At 36.8% G+C, this 20,438-nt stretch overlaps 1 protein-coding gene across 7 annotated transcripts in view; it reads left to right on the top strand.

Moving 5' to 3' along the window:
• The window catches only part of NAV3 (neuron navigator 3), an 892,841-nt gene that overhangs the window by 615,531 nt on the left and 256,872 nt on the right, over nt 1–20,438 (top strand). For all 7 annotated transcript variants that reach the window (XM_061415605.1, XM_061415600.1, XM_061415606.1 and 4 more), the window contains 2 exons: nt 4,985–5,102; nt 5,735–5,787. In XM_061415605.1, coding sequence (XP_061271589.1) covers nt 4,985–5,102; nt 5,735–5,787 — 171 coding nt within the window. The remainder of the gene's footprint in view (nt 1–4,984; nt 5,103–5,734; nt 5,788–20,438) is intronic.

Raw genomic sequence — 20,438 nt, forward strand, 5'->3', positions numbered from 1 at the left:
GTTACTCGACTGTATATGCTTGGGTTATTTTTGGGTTTTCAGTTTTGTTCCATTGGTCTATTTATTGGTTTTTGTGCCCCTATCATATTCTTTTGATGACCATAGCTTTATGGTATGGTTTGAAATCAGGAATATTGCCTTCTCTCTGACCCTATTGTTTTATAATTTAAAAACAAGCATTGTAAAAGAAATATTTTAGTGAATGTGCTGCTGAAGAGAACACTGTAAAAGAAAAATTATAGGATCAATACTTAAGAGATTATTATAACTTACAGCAATTTTCCTTCATTAGTTAGGTTATCTACATTTGGATAGACAGCTAATATTTAAGGATTTGACAGTGATACTGATGATTTATGTTAATAAACTAATTACAATTAACATAAATGTATTTTATATTGAAATATGAACTACTCACACTATTTGATATTTAATACATATTCAGTAAGTGAAAGGCCATGTTCCAAGAGTATAAATTTATTCAATCCTCACAATAATTCCATTAGTAGATAATACTATTATTACCATTTTATAGGTGAGAAAAATCTGATACTGAGAGAAAGTAAATGTTCAGTCAGTATCCACATGGATATTAAATGGCAGAGCAGAAATTTCAGCCCTGTAGATTGTTCCTTAAAGAATACCTGCTGTTGCATACAGGCCATGCTGATAAATACAAAGCATAAAATATGCCATGGTGCATTTAATTCTATTATTTTAACTTACTGTGAATGAATAATTAGACATACAAATATGCTAGAGTTTCTAAGTAGCACTTTGGTAAGTGTAATCTCATTAATTCTTCTGAATTAACTGAAATATAATTACTACATGAGATGACATTTATATTCATAACATTGCAGTTAAAATGGTTGAGGAAAGTTGGCTTAAGATGCTTAAAGGTAAATGCTATTTAAAGTTTTGGTCAGAACCTTGATGACTTAAATACTCAGTGATCCTGCTATAGAAAATACAAAATATTGATTTATAAGTAATTTGATGTTATTTTCAATTATATCGGTTTCTTCACACACACACAAACTTACCCTCTAATTTGTAGTATAATCCTACAAAATATGTAACCACACATTTTACTCATTCAACTGAGGTTAAAGGTTAAATAATGTGATTATTTTAGTGGAAATTAACCAAGGGCAACTTTGGAGCTCGGATCCAAAATCTGGTCATGATTTCACCATTCTGTTCAAATAAATTCTGTATTTATTTGAACAACAGATTTTAATGATGGTTGACAAGGTTGTTAGTATCTTCTCTCATCAGATTATTACAATAAGTTTATTGATGATTTTTAAACACATTTATCGGAGAAGGCAATGGCACCCCACTCCAGTACTCTTGCCTGGAAAATCCCGTGGATGGAGGAGCCTGGTGGGCTACAGTCCATAGGGTCTCGAAGAGTCAGACACGACTGAGCGACTTCACTTTCCCTTTTCACTTTCATGTATTGGAGAAGGAAATAGCAACCCACTCTATTGTTCTTGCCTGGAGAATCCCAGGGACGGGGGAGCCTGGTGGGCCGCCATCTATGGGGTTGCACAGAGTTGGACACGACTGACGCGACTTAGCAGCAGCAGCAGCAAATGCATTTATATATCACATGTCCTTTGCTTGAAGATTGTCTTCTTAAAGACACACTTCCTATTTCCACTTTTTTAAATTTAAGTTTTTATTTATTAAAGATAAGAAACTATAAGCTTATATTTAATATTTAAAATGTATAGAAGTTTCTATTTCATCATCTATATTATAATCCTTTGGAAAACACTGATTTATTTGAATCAAGTATCCTCTACACACGTCTATTAGAAGGACTAAGTAAAATACACAGGAACTAATTTTCAAGTTTATTTATTTAGTCTGAATATATTTTTCTGATTGCCGCTAAGTCAGAGTTATTGTCTGAGCAAAGTTTCACATGTTGGAGATGCTGGACAAGTCAAAGCACTTGGGCTTGGGATTCCTCTAGAAGAAATCCTGGACCAAGTGAGAAAATGTTTCTTGAGCTCAGAGGCTTTCTCAACAAGGTCTTGAAGCCAACCAGCTGACTTCCCATCTGTTTTCTCACCTACGTCCTAGAGGGCTTTGGATAGAGGATAAGGCACTGTTAGCATGCATTCGGAGAATAAAAGTATTATTGTTTTTACTTTTAACGTGTACCATTTTATATATATTTGAATAAATATTAAATAAGCATAATTTCTGTAATTTAATGCCTTCATAAAAAAAAAAAATCCATGCAGTATGAGCTTTGTTGGAGGTGGTGTAATGATGGAGGCATTCACTGCAGGTCTGGATGAGAACGTTGCAGCCTCAAAATTGGACACATTCCTCAGGGTTTGGATGGGGGACAGATCTGTGGCCTCAGTGAATTAGACAGCAGGAGTCAGAGATGTGACGAGTGTAAGAAAGCAAGGAATACGGTTTCTCCAGTCTTCGACTGCCAGTACTTCTACATTTTTTAACCTTTGAGCAATGATAACGTCAACAAATATTTGTTGGAAAGCCACCATAGCAAATAACATTTAGATGCCATAAAATAATAATAGTAGGCCTTTTTTTCAGGACTCTGTGACAGGTCCTTTACAAGTTCAATCTTATTAGTCCTGACATAATACTGTAAGTATTATATCATCCTTAGTTTGCAGATAAGGAATCAGGTTTAGAAAATATAAGTAATTTGTTCAAGGTCCCAGGGGGAAGCAAATAGTCTGCTGGGCCTCCAAGCTATATCTGCTTGAGTCCAGAACTCATATTCTTCATCATTGTGGATCCTTTAGAGTCAGTTAACTGGTCCTTATAAATAACTCGCTGCCTCGGGCATAGGCACAAATAAAGTCTGGCTCACACTGAAGTTTCTACTAGACACCAAGTGATTAATGCTATTGTTTGATTGATGTGTAGGTGAAGGGAAAGCGCTCAATTTTTTAAGATTATGAACAGTGTAAATCTTATAAAATTAAAATTTTGCCATAACACAAGTAGAATAAAATCTTAATTGAGGAAGATGATCAACAAATAAAAATGTCAATCTAGAAATTGTGCTTGTTTTCTAATTAAGGAGACAGTTGTGCAAGTGATTTTTCTTACACGCTAATGATCTTCAGTATAAAGAAGATAATGAATGTGAAGAAAGAAGATGTAGTGTTGCCATTATATATGTTTTTCTTACACAGTAGGATATACCTCAAATTACTGATATCTTTCAGAACACATTCTACCAGTACATATGCATTAAGATGCCACCTTATATTTTCTAAAATAAACACACATTTTCTTTTGTGTTATATTTTGAAATGTTTATACCTAGGATCCATTATAAAGCACTTGGCAGCCCCATTTTTAGATTTTGGTCCTGTAAAAAATACCAGTATAGGTATATGCCAAGACACATTTATAAGATGTCTCTTACAAATTTAGAAGCAATAGAAATATTTTTAAACACAGTAAGTATCTTTTGTTAGGGGGGATTGATACTATGTATAACATAACATCAAAAATAGTGATAAATTTTTGTAAAAAGGTTTTAGAAGTATTATTAAAATATTGTTTCATGAAAACCTGAAAATGCAGAGTGGTAGGTAAAACTGAGCTACATTTGGTTACGCACTCTGTCATGAGTGTGTGTGTGTGATGTGTAATATGAAGTCATGTGGTGAAGTGTGTGGGTGTAGAAAACATTCTAGAACTATTCATATCAAGTTATTCAAAAGTGGGTGGGGTTGCAAGTTGTGGGAAACTTGTTTTGGTCCAGTTTTTACACTTCTGTTTTATTTTATTTTTATAAAAACGTGTATTAATTTTGTTAGAAATTTTTTTTTCTTTTTCTGCAGTTTGCCTGGGTCTCAGTGCTTGTGACCACAAGGCACAACTTACCTTTCCAGTCTGATTTGTCCTAATTTCAGGCATCCTGCCTTAATTACGTGATTTTCAGCTGTGCGCTTGATTCCTTTGCTCCTGTGCCTCTCTGTGTCTTGTACCCTCTCGGGGAAAGCCCTTCCCTTCACTTCCCCTCTTCAGGTTCTTTTATGTTTCCAGTTCTACTTCCAGTGCTTCTTCCATAACACATTTTTATATTTCTCGGTTATTTGTCCTTTTCTATTCTTATTTCAAGTTTTCATTCTTCTATCACATCATGTTATGGTCTGCCTTGTAAGTGTACTAATATGTCCATGTGAGTCTCTCATGAAACTGAAGTTTTATCCCTATAATTAGATTATATTACATCAGTAAGTGCCTATAACATTTGAAAGATTAGTAACATTTTATTATTTTTGTGAAGTTTTTGAACAGTTTCAATTTTTTCCTCTATCATAATCTGTTATTGGAGAGACACTTCTTCTTTATATAGATAACCAAGCTTAGAGTTCATAATCTGTACCTCAATTCTATATTAATTACAATTTCTATATAATAGCTGCTTTTTAAACTTCCTCTATTCTCTTATAAAAACACATTACGAGAAGCTGAAATGGGATTTGACAATTCAAATAAAACAGCTTAGGCATCTGCAATTATTTCATAAAATGATGCCAAAATATTATCACATGTAGTATCTCACATGACAGATTTAATAAAGTCTGCTCAGAGAAACACACGTTTTTATAGTGAGATTCCTGTGTAAGTCAATCCAGGTGGCTCCCTTTTACAAGGACAGACAGGATTATTTTCAGTATGATGGAACCAGAGGCAAGAGAGTACAAACTGAAACTGATTTGCGAACAGGAGCTTCCTCAGTAGTCATCCAGGAAGGGAGTTTTGCTCTGTCACAAGTGACTAGTCCCTGGTTTTGAAAAAGAGTGAACTTAAAAGTTATTTTACAACTATTTCCTTTTGAGCTATGACTTCTTAAGCTGGAATGTGATCCAGAATAACATCCCTCTGTATCCAACATTTGTCTTGAGCATTTTTATTGCCTCTCTTTTCCCTCATCTCATCTCACTTCTTCCCTCCCTCTGTTCAACAGATTTACACAGACTGGGCCAACCACTACCTAGCAAAATCGGGCCACAAGCGGCTGATCAAGGATTTGCAGCAAGACATTGCAGATGGAGTACTGCTCGCAGAAATCATCCAGATCATTGGTAAGACCTACCCTCTGGAAAAACAAAACAAAACTTGAAAGTCTCTGCCCCCACCTACTTTGGGTAAAATACAATTTCAGTCGAATGCTTAGAAACTTGGTCCATGTGTCTGTGAGATTAATGTAGCTCTCCCTGTGATTTAATTAAAATGTTTATGTGCGGATGTTTGAAAAAGGCAGTTTGGCCATACTTGTAAATGGCTAGAGCTGTATCTTTACATACACTGAATTGTCAGAAATGAACGCTTCATTAAACCATATGTCTCCCATGTGTGCTTTTCGTTAGCTGGAGCAACTCATACACTCTGAGATTCCTTGAAACTGTATCCTGATCCAGCAGGGACAATTGTGAAAGGTTTCATGTCAGCAGTCATTTGGCACAAGCTGAGGAATTAACGGCAACTTCCTTCTCAGTCACTTTTTTTTTTTTTTTGCCTGATTCCTGCATATGGACTTGGCGGCTGCTAACAAGTGTGTCCTGTACACAGCTTAGGAGACAAAGTGAATGTAGCAGCAGCGTTTTGCTTGTGGTTTTTTTTTTTTTTTTTCTTAGTCTCTTGTGTGTGTGTTTCACTTCATGGCTTAAGCATGTCGTTCTTTTTTTCTCTCTTTTATTTTATTTCTTGGCTTTAGCAAATGAAAAAGTTGAAGATATCAATGGATGTCCTAGGAGTCAGTCTCAGATGGTAAGAATCATGTTTATTCTAAATATAATGCCTGTCTTCACTTCCAGAGTTAACTGCATTTATAAATGGACTAGAAATTTCTTTTGCATATGTTCCTGCTTATTCAAGAAACCATTTGATTGTATTCTATCATGTATGTATATCTCTTTGGGTGCAATTTAGGAAAAAGTGATAGCATCAATATGTTTGAATATGTATGACTTTTGAAAAAGCAGTCTCCAGGTGTTTTATCAGATCCTTGACATTTTTTTGTGTTCTGGTGTCTGAATAATTTCACTAGTGGCAGGAAATCCCATTTCCAGTTTTAAGGGGAGCCTTTTTGTCTGAACAACTGATTTGAAGAACAAAAGTTGTCATGTGCATTTTAAAAATATATAAATAGTATTTTCTTTGCTCATAACAAAGTCCAGTATAAACATATGGACTCTTCAGCACTCTTGGAAATGACTCTATAAAGGCAGGCTGCTGGTTTTGCTGAGCAGGGACTAACTAGGGGATATGATTCATAGCTTTTTCCAGAAAGTAGCTGATCTAGAGATCTGTATCTCACCCAGCCCTCTCTTATCTTTACTAGTTGGTAAAGGGTAGAGTTTTGTAATAAAACAATAGATTGATAAACTACTGAGATTAGAAGCCCACCCCTTTATTAATTAAATAACCACAATTTAATTTTATAGGACAACCTGAAGCCAAAATGCCTTAGTTGAAGTTACGTCAGCAGATATAATTAGGAGTGACAGCCAAAATTCAGAAGATGAGGTTTTTCCAAAACTCTTTTTAGCATAGAATAGACCTTTAAAATAAAAATAATGAGTTCTTAATTGACAGCAATACAAAGAATGAAAAGAAATGATAAACTTTTTGACCTGCTGACCTGATATTGGTAATGTCAGAAAACTGAAATCCAAAATCATAAAAAAAATAATTTAAAGAGTGATTAACTAGCATGTCTGGTGTGTGTGTGTGTTTAAGCACTCTAAGGACCTATTACAATGTTGTGAACTCTCTGTCGCTGTTGTAAAAAAAAAAATCACTATAAAGAAAGATTCTCTGTAAAACACTTTAGTTTTAGGGAAAGTTCCTGATCTAATTACTCTGGGCACAAAGATGACTCTATAAAAATTAATTATGGTTGTTTCCTGAAGTTTTACTGGAAGTGATTATAATACCTTTGGGCCCTGCTGCAGTGAAAGCTCCTTGATGTTGGCAAAGACATGTAACTTCTCTGACCTTCTGCTTTCTCATCTGTAAAATAAACCCTAATTATGACATGATAATAACATATAACTGTGGACATTCTTTACCACCTAAACTGACATGGAAATGCAGAATAGTACTGCTACTAACTTTATAAAGGGCACATTCATTAATTAATACCCGTTAAAAACTTTGTAAGGTTTCTTATAAAAGCACTATAGTCCCTGAATATCACATTATGTTTCTCAAACCCAACACTATTGGTTTTACTTTCCTTATTTCAGTCATCAAGAGATGTTGGATACTAAAATTCTTATCTTCACTGCTGTCATTCCAACTTGATTCTGATAACAGTTCAGTGAATAGCCAAGCTATTGCTTCATGATAGATAATAAACGAACCTCCAAAGCTCATAACTATAGACAGAGATGCAGTCCTTGGATATTCATCTGAAACATCTGTGCCTAAGATTCTACAAATATGAAAATATCTCATAAGGTTCTCTTAATTTTATTACTTCCTGCTCCTTTAGCCCTCAAATGTCATATAACATCTAGTATACAATGTTATGTTGATATTTCTGCTTCTGATGAAAAAAAAGAACACAGAAAAACCAAAACCTGAGAAATGCATGTTATAAAATAGGTGTTTTTTTCCAGCCAAAAGTTTTAGTCAGAATTACACTGAAATATGAGTAACAATGACTTGTAACCTCATTTTTATTTTTTTGTGGTTGAATTTTTAACCTGAAATTGGCATGGCTTCCCTGTGGTGATTCACAAGAATACATGTGACACAAATGTAACTTTTTTGGTCGAATCATTTTTGCCTCTATTCTTAAAAATTGGCACTGGTAACATGTTATTAATGAATAAAATTCTAGATTTTAGCCGAGATAAGAAAGTAGAGGAAATAGAATTATGATAGCGTGACTAGGTTTATAAAGTTGATATTTCTGTCCCAAACAGGATGTGGCCTGCTTCTTTTTTTGTGTAACAGCCAAGCAATGCTGCATTAGTAACAGTGAGCACTGTTCTTCCTCATAGAACTACTTGTCCAATTCTTTATATATATATAAAGGATTGCTTATGGCCTTTGGGTTGGCATTCACGTTTGATAACAAAAGGTAAGGTAAAACTAGGTCTGCTACTATTTCTAGTTACAAAGTGGTTTTTTTTTCTTTTTTAATTTTAAACTTGATAACCTTTTTTTTTTTTTTTTAACAGTTAGTTGCTCAGTCATGTCTGACTCCTTGCAAAACCACGGACTATACAGTCCATGAAATTCTCTAGGCCAGAATACTGGAGTGGGTACCCTTTCCCCTCTCCAGGAGATCTTCCCAACGCAGGAATCTAATCCAGGTCCCCCACATTGCAGGCAGATTCTTTACCAGCTGAGCCACAAGGGAGACCTTTACTGGATTATTTTACGCCTTTATGAATAGATGTTCTCTTGTAGTATGAATCTACAGGAAATCGATGAACAGCCAGATGTTCATATTTGGGTGAGATTAACTGAGCTCATAAGGCCCAGATATAAGGACACTTGAGAATCAGAAACAAATATTCAGATAAGTAATAACGACAGTGTTACATAGGGAAGAACAAAAGGAATGTGGAGGGAGTGAGCTTGGTGTGTTCCAGAAACAGAAGACCATGTGGTTTGAGCACAGTGAGAGGTGTTCAGAGGGGAAGATGGAAGCCTAATTATGTGGAAGCAAAGGAAGGTCCACTGTGTTACTCTATTGATTGAGGAGCCTTTAGAAAACTTTTAAAGCTGGACCATGTTATGATCTGATGTAAATATTTAAAAAGATCACCCCAGGTGCTTTCTGAGAATTGTATAGTCCTTAAGTGTTGACTTTCAGTTGGGTGTGGGAGATGAAAAATGTAGGAACTATGCAGTACTCCCCAATTTTTTGGCCTGAATGAGTAAATAGTTACCATTAAATAAGATGGTTATTATGGAGGGAGAAAACAGGTTAAAAGGTGAACGGGGGGAGATGACAAATTCAGATTTTCGCTAATATAATTTGATGTATCCATTGGAACGTGAAGTGGAGGTGACTGGAGGCAATTAGGCATGTGTTTCCAAATCGGAAGTAAGGCATTGGTGAGAATGTACTTGTGTGTAGGCACTGATTGAAGTGGACAAGGGTGAGATCTCTAGGAGATCTGTGTGAGTCAGATAGGAAGAAAGCTGAGGTTCTCACCTTGCGGTACACCAGCATGTATGTGACGAGGAGAGGTGTAGGAGTCAGAAGAGGGTGAAAAGAGTGGTGAGAAAGTGAGCCCGTCATTGAGAGGTCACTCAACATGCGTGGATTGTTAATCATTAGGGTAGCTATGGTAGCTTAAGCTATAGTGCATACTTGGGTTAGCCTAGTGGGACAGGGAAAAGTGAAATGAGGGAAATGTGATGGATACTGTCCAGGGCTACATGAAAATAGGTAGGTATACCAAAGGTGAACACTTAGTTCTAGTAATTAGACAGGCATTAATGACTTCCAAGTAAACATCTTCTGTAAGAGTGATCATGTGTTCAGGAGTGGCTGAGAGGGGCAGACAGCCACTGAGTGTTTAATATTTTCTAGGATTTTCCTGTTGAAGGGGAAACATGGTTTGAGAGGAAGGCAGGGTGAGGGGAGTTTTTGCAAGGGGGAAGTAGAGAAGGAGGAAGCAGGAAGGAGAGGGGAGGGAGATTCCGGGGACATGCCGGATCCTCAAGGAAGTGGCAGAGGAGGAAATTTGAAGTCTGGGTGGAAGATTTAATGTTGGAAAACAATGGGAATACATTTTCGTTTATGTCATGTCATAAGGGAATATGATCGCATGAAGAGGTATTTGTTAGTGGATTACATAGAAATTAAAGAAATTCAAATAAATGTAATGATTTCAGATTATTAGATAATATTAATGTGCTCTTTTCCATGTCATTCTGTAATGATTAACTATAATATAAAAAATTGATTATAGTATTTTATAACATACAATTCAACAATAATTCTTTCAAATATCATTGACTAAAGAGCAGATATTTGGACAATATGAACTTATCTTTACAGCAGTTTATTAGCATGATTATTGAGAGGTTCCAATTCATATTTATTGTTTCAACTGTTATCTATTGCTATATCTTTCTTTAATAAGCTTAAGACTAAATTCATCCTGCGGGGGGCAGGAAACAGAGCTAAGTTTGCAGAAGCTTATTCAATACTATATTTAACCTCATCCAAAGATGAAGTTACTAATATGGATGGCACCTGTTAAGTAATTTCTAGGTGGGTGGTATCAGGATTCAAAATATATGCTGCATGCCACAACTTTGGTGAGATTACATGAGGAAATAAATTAGTCAACTATAAATACCAGGAATGTCCAGAATGCCCAGCAGATTAAAAATAGCAGAAAAAAAATGCCCAACATGTATTTGAAATGCAGAGGCACAAGTGCAAGGTTCGTAGACAAAAATGAAAGACATATAGGGGAAAACTTGTTTGGAAAACAAAATTTTCTTTATTTTAAAATAGCCCATTAGAGCACTTGGCCAGTTAGCTCCGTTGGTTAGAGTAGAACACTAATAAAATAGACCATGGTATTTAACAATCTTCATAAATGCATGGAGAGATTAGGAAATTTGATTATGTGCAATAGTTGCAAACCAAGAATTAGATTATGGGGCAGAACTGAGAATCTGGCAAATGCAGTTCCCAGCTTGTCCTTCCTGTTTTCTGGCTCATCCCTTCACCTCACTCTAGTAGCTCAATTGTTTTCTTAGCCACAACCTTCTACCTTCTTTCCTATCTTATTGTATTGCTTGAAACTTGCTGATATGAGGATTTTTGTAACGCTTGTGCCTCTTACAATTCTCTGTTCCTAGATGAAATAATAGGTTTTAGTCTTCCCTTAATTCTGTGAATCCATGTCCTACAGAGTTGTGGCTGCCACAATAATTACTGTATTTCACAGGCATCTTTGTTCCATTTCTATAGTTTACAGGAATCCAGACAGGGAAGCTATTCTTGATAGAAAAATTATTCTGTTGTTTTATCTGTATGCTGCCTTTTCAAGTTTTAATTCTTCCAGCCACTGCTTGTTATTGCTGCCCTTTTAAAGGATCTATTTAGGTAAGATAAGATGAGGTTTCTAACCAAATAGGGAAAAGATAAAATATTGGAATGCTCTAAAGATTTAATAAAATCTTATAAATGGCACACTGCAGGATTCTAGCACTATGACTCAGAGGAGTGGAATATTGCTAAGTTAGTCCATTCGCATGACCCCCTGCCATTTTGAAACTGTTCATCTTCTGGAATGTCTAGAAAAAGATAGCTTAATGAAGACAAATGTTTTCCTACAAATAGAGCTCTGATCTCTAAAGAACCATTAACTAAATATCTACTTTGTAGTTTGCTTAACAGTTTCATTATTTTTATTTAGGCTCACACTTCAGAAGATTAAGCATAAACTACAAGTATTAGGAAATTTATATTAAATTATTGATCCAATTTATTTATATTATTAATATAAACCACCCTGATGATTTTTAAAGCTGAGTTTGTCTCTAGAAGTTGTTCAGTATACTCATATGTAAAGTTTGAATGAAAAAATTGAAGTAAAATGGGGACATTGAGAGTGTGTCATGTTTAAAGGACAGTGATCACTGGAGTTCTAATTCTGATTAGAGGAGTCAGGAAAAAAGTCCATAAATATTCAAAGTCTTCACTAATTTCTATAGTGAGGAAATCAGACTGATAAACTCTGAAATCCGTTGGAATGCTGATGTGCTATACTGATTTAACAAAATAGCAAAGACCATGCTTTCTGTTCAGTATTTCTTCTTAGAGATGTACTTGGGTTTTCAATCTTTATAACTTTTTAAAACAGCATCCATAGTAAGGTAAAAAAGATATTTCCTAAGATGTATTAAGTCTAATTTACAATGAAAAACAATACTGTTATGAACGTTACCTAGTCTGCCATTCAGAAATCAAGTAAATGCTAAAAATATAAGAATGCTTTTCTGTATTAACTATAATATAGAGTAAATAGTGTAAATGTTTTTCTTATAAGTGTCAATATTATAATTGGTTTGTGTCATTAGTAGGACAAATGGAAATTAAAGTTAAGTAGCTAATTTTGAATTGGATACCAGATATCCACATACAATTTTTTTCTTTCTTTTTGAAGATAGGATGTACCTTATTTCTGTTTTTACAGGTAGTTATTAAGCTTTATATCTGTATGGAGAAAACAACTGCAAATGTACTTTGTATTTCTGCTGTACATTTGAATATCGACCACTTTCTTAAATATTTAGAATGTTCTTATCCCTAATAGTTTGACTTAAAATACTGTACGATATTTCCCAGTGATAAGCCACTATCCCGGTTAACATGAAATACAGTCACACCTAATATTAGAAAACATATTTTGTAGCAATCCTTTCATAACTTTAGCTTTTATCACCTTAAATGGTCTAATTTTTAAAAGGAACCTACTGCTCCATCTTTTTCAATTCCCTTTTTAAAATTTATAGATAATTACCACTTTCAATACTCAGTAGTGAAAAAAAATATGAAAAAAGAGAAAATTTTAAAATCCTAGCTTGGAAAACAATATACTAAGATATGAGATCATTTTAACTATGACCTGTGGTATTCATAGCTTAACAACCTATAAGTAAAAATACTTCCGTCGGGCAGAAAAACAAAATGAAATGGGAGAAACTTTTTCATTTGACCTCAATATGTTCAGTTGAGAAGTTTATATTTGATAAGATAAATTACTTGAAAATCAGCAGATGTACCAAATCTCCTTTATTAAATAATTTATATGAGTTAAATTAAACTGACCTGTGTGGATAGCCATAGACAAAAATTCATGATGTATCAGGTTACACTTGAAAACATTGTATTGCCCTTTAATTTGTATAAGTCATGTTTCAAACATAAAAAATATTATGAAATTGCATCCCATGCATGCATCCTAAGTCACTTTAGCCGTGTCCTATTTTTTATGGTCCTGTGGACTGTAGCCCACAAGGCTCCTCTGCGCAAGGGATTCTCCAGACAAGAATACTGGAGTGGGTTCCCATGTCTTCCTCCAGGGGACCTTCCTGACCCAGGGATCAGACCCACTTCTCTTACATGTCCTGCACTGTAGGTTGCTCTTTACCACTAGTGCCACCTGGGAAGCCCATTATGGAACTGCATCGCAGAAGCATCAGGCTCTAGAGATGGACCTGAGAGTGTGGCAGTACCAGTATCGCTTATTGATTCACTTGTAGACTAACTGCCAACCGTCTGTATCCAGGGCTGTACTAGACGCTTCGCTTGCATTTTCACTGCACCATCAGAGCAAACCTACGAAAGAATTTGCCTCATTGAGTCTGCTTGTGTCCCTTTTCAGTAAGTGGAAGAATCGGTTTTTGTCTCATGTCTATTTAAGACTAAAAAAACAACAATTTGAGTCTAGGCCACATTGCTTTTAAACTTATTAATAAATGCATTTAACAAAATAAGGTCTGAAACTCAAGTCTTTAAATTTTAACCTCTTCATCCTCCACCTCTCCCTCCTTCTTCTTTAGTGTTTGGATCCTTTTCCTCTCTCCCCTCCCTCCAAACTTGCAACATAAAGGAGTGTTTTTCTTTAATACAATACTTGTTTATTCCATCTACAGCAGAAATAGGAGCTTTGGTTAGTTTGGGAGAGCATACAGGCATATGGGATAATGATTTATAGATTTTATGGTGAAATTATGCATTTGAAAAATATTATTATATGTAGCTTTACCCTTATATGTAATATATATATAGATAGATATTATGTAAGTTTAGAACAGTTTTATAATTTCATAATAAAAAACAAAAATTCCTTGTTTTGTTCTCTGTAACAAACGGAGAAGCAAGAACTTACTAAAAACCCAGAGAATATATTTTCAGGTTAATAGGTACTGATGCAGTATTTTATAATTTTATATTTATAACACTTTCTATTGGCAATTATAGCCTATAATGAAGATTTAATATCATCTTTAATAGGTAACTAATATTAAATGATGTTCATCATTCTCTAACACCAAGTCAGTTAAAGCAGAATATAGAATTTTACACAAAAAACAATTTTTATCTGATAAAGTCCTAATAAATTTTCCATTTGAGTACCCTTATATATCTATCTAATTGCTCTTATACACACACATTCTGTAATATGTGTGTTTATATGGGCATTTCTAGTATGAAAATATGGAGAAGGCAATGGCACCCCACTCCAGTACTCTTGCCTGGAAAATCCCATGGGCGGAGGAGCCTGGTAGGCTGCAGTCCGTGGGGTCGCTAAGAGTCAGACACGACCGAGCGACTTCACTTTCACTTTTATGCATTGGAGAAGGAAATGGCAACCCACTCCAGTGTTCTTGCCTGGAGAATCCCAGGGACGGGGGAGCCTGGTGGGCTTCTGTCTGTGGGGTCACACAGAGTCGGACACGACTGAAGCGACTTAGCAGCAGCAGCAGCAGTATGAAAATATATACATACACATGTATACACACACACATATGCCTAGTATAGAGCTAAGCTCTTCATAAACATCTGTATTCCTCACATAATATATTGTGTGGGAGCTGCTTTCATTCTCATTTCACAGATAGGTTAGCTGAGGCTTCAGGAGAGTAAAAACTTTATCAATTTATTTTTTTGAATTCTTACAGGGTGTAAATGTCATAACTAGGATTCAAACTCAGATTTGAGTGCAAACTTTAAACTATTATTCTGTAGTACTTAATCATGTGTCTCACCCCAGACCAAATTAACACAAAAACAAACTGAAGAGCCAAACAGAATTACTATTTCCTACCTCTCCCTATCCCACAGCACAAACTAACTTGAAATAGAAAAACAAAGCATGGGATATAGGGCACAGTGGCAGGAGGTACCAAGTTAAACTGCATCTTTCATCTGCACTCCCCATAGATTAGCAAATCAATCCTCAGAGGACAAGGCCTAGAGATCTGCATGCTCACAGACCCCAACTCACCCTTACGTGCTAAAGACTCACCCTTGCCCTGCTGCTCTGCTAAGTAGATAATTGTGTTAGTTTCTTGTGCTGTAACAAATTATCACAAATGTGGCTTCAAACAGTAGAACTTTAATCTCTCACTTGTCTGGATGCAAGAAATCTGAAATCAGTACTCAGTCAGTCAGTTCAGTCGCTCAGCCATGTCCAACTCTTTGCAACCCCATGTACTGCAGCATGCTAGGCTTCTCTGTCCATCACCAACTCCCAGAGCTTACTCAAACTCATGTCCATCGAGTTGGTGATGCCATCCAACCATCTCATCCTCTGTTATCCTCTTCCCCTCCCACCTTCAATCTTTCCCAGCATCAGGGTCTTTTCCAATGAGTCAGTTCTTCACATCAGGTGGCCAAAGTATTGGAGTTTCAGCTTCAGCATTAGTCCTTCCAATGAATATTCAGGACTGATTTCCTTTAGGACTGACTGGTTGGATCTCCTTGCAGTCCAAGGAACTCTCAACAGTCTTCTCCAACACCACAGTTCAAAAGCATCAATTCTTTTGTGCTCAGCTTTCTTTATAGTCCAACTCTCACATCCATACATGATTACTGCAGACAGCACAGCTTTGACTAGATGGCTCTTTGTTGGTAAAGTAATGTCTCTGCTTTTTAATATGCTGTCTAATTTGGTCATAGCTTTTCTTCCAGGAGCAAAAGTCTTTTAATTTCATGGCTGCTGTCACCATCTGCAGTGATTTTGGAACCCCCAAAAATAAAGTTTGTCACTGTTTCCATTGTTTCTCCATCTGTTTGCCATGAAGTGATGGGACCAGATGCCATGATCTTAGTTTTCTGAATGTTGAACTTTAAGCCAACTTTTACACTCTCCTCTTTCACTTTCATCAAGAGGCTCTTTAGTTCTTCACTTTCTGCCATAAGGGTGGTGTCATCTGCATACCTGAAGTTACTGATATTTCTCCCAGCAATCTTGATTCCAGTTTGTGCTTCATCTAGCCTGGCATTTCACATGAGGTACTCTGCATATAAATTAAATAAGTAGGGTGACAGTATACAGCTTTGACATACTCCCTTCCCGATTTGGAACCAGTCTGATGTTCCATGTCCAGCTCTAACTGTTGCTTCTTGACCTGCATACAGATTTCCCAGGAGGCAGGTCAGGTGGTCTGGTATTCCCATCTCTTTAAGAATTTTCCACAGTTTGTTATGATCCACATAACATCAGTATCCCACAGCCAAAATCAAGCCTTCAGCAATCCTGTGCTCCCTCCAGGGACTGTAGGGGGAATCTATTCCTTGTTTGTTCCAGCTGCTGGTAACTGCCAGCATTCCTTGGCTTGTGGCCACATCAATCATTCTATATGTTCATCTACCAGAATATAAAAAGCATTGGATAGTTGTGAAATAATTTGGAATCACTTAAACCTTATAAACTTAGACTCTGTATGGAGCACATAGATTTTACATGTTCTTTATGTCCTTGTTTGTTAGTCAGTCATTTGGGTCTGATTCTTTGAGACCCCGTGGATCGTAGCCCGCCAGGCTCCTCTGTCCATGGGATTCTCCAGGCAAGAATACTGGAGTGGGAGTGAGTTGTCATTTCCTCCCAACCCAGGAATCAAACCTAGGTCTCCTGCATTGCAGGCATATTCTTTACAATCTGAGCCACCAGGAAAGCCCATACTCTCTCACTGAACAATTTCATCCTTACATTCAGCCATCTTGTGCCAGACCAGTATCCTACCTAGCTGTCTGTTAATCATGTAGAGACCTTGAGTCAAAAGCTAGAACTGACTTAACTCAGAATGCCTCAGTTACAGTGGTAGGAAGCATAGTATGGCAATAATTGTTATTTCATTGAAGACTGATGGGGATGCGTTTGAATTCTGGTTCTGCTGTGTACTCAATTGTGTAAACTTATAAAGAGTACAGAGAATGCAATGGCACCCCACCTCAGTACTCTTGCCTGGAATATCCCATGGACAGAGGAGTCTGGTGGGCTGCAGTCCATGGGGTCGATAAGAGTTGGACACAACTGAGCGACTTCACTTTCACTTTTCACTTTCATGTGTTGGGGAAGGAAATGGCAACCCACTCCAGTGTTCTTGCCTGGAGAATCCCAGGGACGGTGGAGCCTGGTGGGCTGCTATCTATGGGGTCACACAGAGTCAGACATGAATGAAGTGACTTAGCAGTAACAGTAGCAGTATAAAAATATGTCATTTCTAAGGCTTTATTGAATGATCAGAATATCAAATTTTCCAGCCTCTATAGTGAAAATGATAAGGATTTTGCATTTGGAGTAAATAATATACATGCTTAATGTGTATGAATTCCCTTCCTGTGCTGGGATTTTGAGTGATGGAGAAAGAAGTGGCTTCTAACCCATGTCCCCTGCTTCTGTGCTTCACATGTAGTATGAGGTTCCTCACAGTGCAGCCTGTTGTGAAGTTAATATTTTACAAATGACATATTAAAAGTAAACCCATTAAAATGGACTTTTAAAATTAAAGCACATGGCAGATAGTATGGGTAGAAATTGATTTGTGAAACGTTTATTAATTTCTATCTATAAACCTATGTATATACTGTGTGATCATAAAAAAAAAGAAGATATCTTCCGTGCAACACTGACAATTTATTTCTTTTGCTTCAAATACACTATTACTGTCCTGAGCCTTAAGATCAAGCCCAGCCACTAGCAAGATGTGGAAGATGTTACACATCCAGCGCCTGTTTATCTCTATGGATTCATCTTCTGCCATTAGATTTGCCAGATCTCAAGATTCTTGATCTTGGAGTCCCTTCTTCCTGAACGCTCCTCTGACACAGTTTCTTAAAACCTTTTGAAGGCCACCAGAGAGGTCTATTTTCACATTGATAACAAAGAAGTTGTGGGAAAAGCTTTAAGTAGGGTTCAACTCTTAATATTCCTAGCTATTCTGAATTCCTTGCAAGTCCTTTAACTTAAGGTGTTTCTCACCCCTCAAGAGTTCACATACTGTACCTTCCTTGGCTTCGCTTCACCCCACATCCTGTTATTTGGTTAACCCTTCCTAACCTTTCAGGGACTAGTTCAGGTTTCCCTTGAAGCAGAAATATATGTGTGTGTGTGTGTGTGTGTGTGTGTGTGTCAAGTTAATGACACAGACTCTGGTTTTGATATATTCTGTCTGTGTAACCTTGAGCATCTCAATTTAATTAGCTGATCAACACTTACCCCTGGAAAAAATGTTATACTTATGGTAACTTTGGTAACTTTGGTAAATTTGGCCTTGGAATACAGAATGAAGCAGGGCAAAGACTAATAGAGTTTTGCCAAGAAAATGCACTGGTCATAACAAACACTCTCTTCCAACAACACAAAAAAGTCTCTACACATGGACATCACCAGATGGTCAACACCGAAATCAGATTAATTATATTCTTTGCGGCCAAAGATGGAGAAGCTCTATACAGTCAGCAAAAACAAGACCAGGAGCTGACTGTGGCTCAGATCATGAACTCCTTATTGCCAAATTCAGACTTAAATTGAAGAAAGTAGGGAAAACCACTAGACCATTCAGGTATGACCTAAATTAAATCCCTTATGATTATACAGTGGAAGTGAGAAATAGATTTAAGGGCCTAGATCTGATAGAGTGCCTGATGAACTATGGAATGAAGTTCGTGACATTGTACAGGAGACAGTGATCAAGACCATCCCCATGGAAAAGAAATGCAAAAAAGCAAAATGGCTGTCTGGAGAGGCCTTACAAATAGCTGTGAAATGAAGAGAAACGAAAAGCAAAGGAGAAAAGGAAAGATATAAACATCTGAATGCAGAAATCCAAAGAATAGCAAGAAGAGATAAGAAGGCCTTCTTCAGCGATCAATGCAAAGAAATAGAGGAAAACAACAGAATGGGAAAGACTAGAGATCTCTTCAAGAAAATCAGAGATACCACAGGAATATTTCATGCAAAGATGGGCTCGATAAAGGACAAAATGGTATGGACCTAACAGAAGCAGAAGATATTAAAAAGAGATGGCAAGAATACACAGAAGAAGTGTACAAAAAAGATCTTCGTGACCCAGATAATCACGATGGTGTGATCACTGACCTAGAGCCAGACATCCTGGAATGTGAAGTCAAGTGGGCCTTAGAAAGCATCACTATGAACAAAGCTAGTGGAGGTGATAGAATTCCAGTTGAGCTATTTCAAATCCTGAAAGATGATGCTGTGAAAGTGCTGCACTCACTATGCCAGCAAATTTGGAAAACTCAGCAGTGGCCACAGGACTGGAAAAGGTCAGTTTTCATTCCAATCCCAAAGAAAGGCAATGCCAAAGAATGCTCAAACTACCGCACAATTGCACTCATCTCACACGCTAGTAAAGTAATGCTCAAAATTCTCCAAGCCAGGCTTCAGCAATATGTGAACTGTGAACTTCCTGATGTTCAAGCTGGTTTTAGAAAAGGCAGAGGAACCAGAGATCAAATTGCCAGCATCTGCTGGATCATGGAAAAAGCAAGAGAGTTCCAGAAAAGCATCTATTTCTGCTTTATTGACTATGCCAAAGCCTTTGACTGTGTTGATCACAATAAACTGTGGAAAATACTGAAAGAGATGGGAATCCCAGACCACCTGATCTGCCTCTTGAGAAATTTGTATGCAGGTCAGGAAGCAACAGTTAGAACTGGACGTGGAACAACAGACTGGTTCCAAATAGGAAAAGGTGTATGTCAAGGCTGTATATTGTCACCCTGCTTATTTAACTTATATGCAGAGTACATCATGAGAAATGCTGGATTGGAAGAAACACAAGCTGGAATCAAGATTGCTAGGAGAAATCTCAATAACCTCAGATATGCAGATGACACCACCCTTATGGCAGAAAGTGAAGAGGAACTCAAAAGCCTCTTGATGAAAGTGAAAGAGGAGAGTGAAAAAGTTGGCTTAAAGTTCAACATTCAGAAAACGAAGATCATGGCATCCGGTTGCATCACTTCATGGGAAATAGATGGGGAAACAGTGGAAACAGTGTCAGACTTTATTTTTCTGGGCTCCAAAATCACTACAGATGGTTACTGCAGCCATGAAATTAAAAGACATTTACTCCTTGGAAGGAAAGTTATGACCAACCTAGATAGCATATTCAAAAGCAGAGACATTACTTTGCCAACAAAGGTCCGTCTAGTCAAGGCTATGGTTTTTCCTGTGGTCATGTATGGATGTGAGAGTTGAACTGTGAAGAAGGTTGAGCGCCAAAGAATTGATGCTTTTGAACTGTGGTGTTGGAGAAGACTCTTGAGAGTCCCTTGGACTGCAAGGAGATCCAACTAGTCCATTCTGAAGGAGATCAGCCCTGGGATTTCTTTGGAAGGAATGATGCTAAAGCTGAAGCTCCAGTACTTTGGCCACCTCATGCGAAGAGTTGAC

Source organism: Bos javanicus, chromosome 5, assembly GCF_032452875.1.
Source record: "Bos javanicus breed banteng chromosome 5, ARS-OSU_banteng_1.0, whole genome shotgun sequence".
In the NCBI taxonomy this organism is placed as follows: Eukaryota; Metazoa; Chordata; class Mammalia; order Artiodactyla; family Bovidae; genus Bos; species Bos javanicus.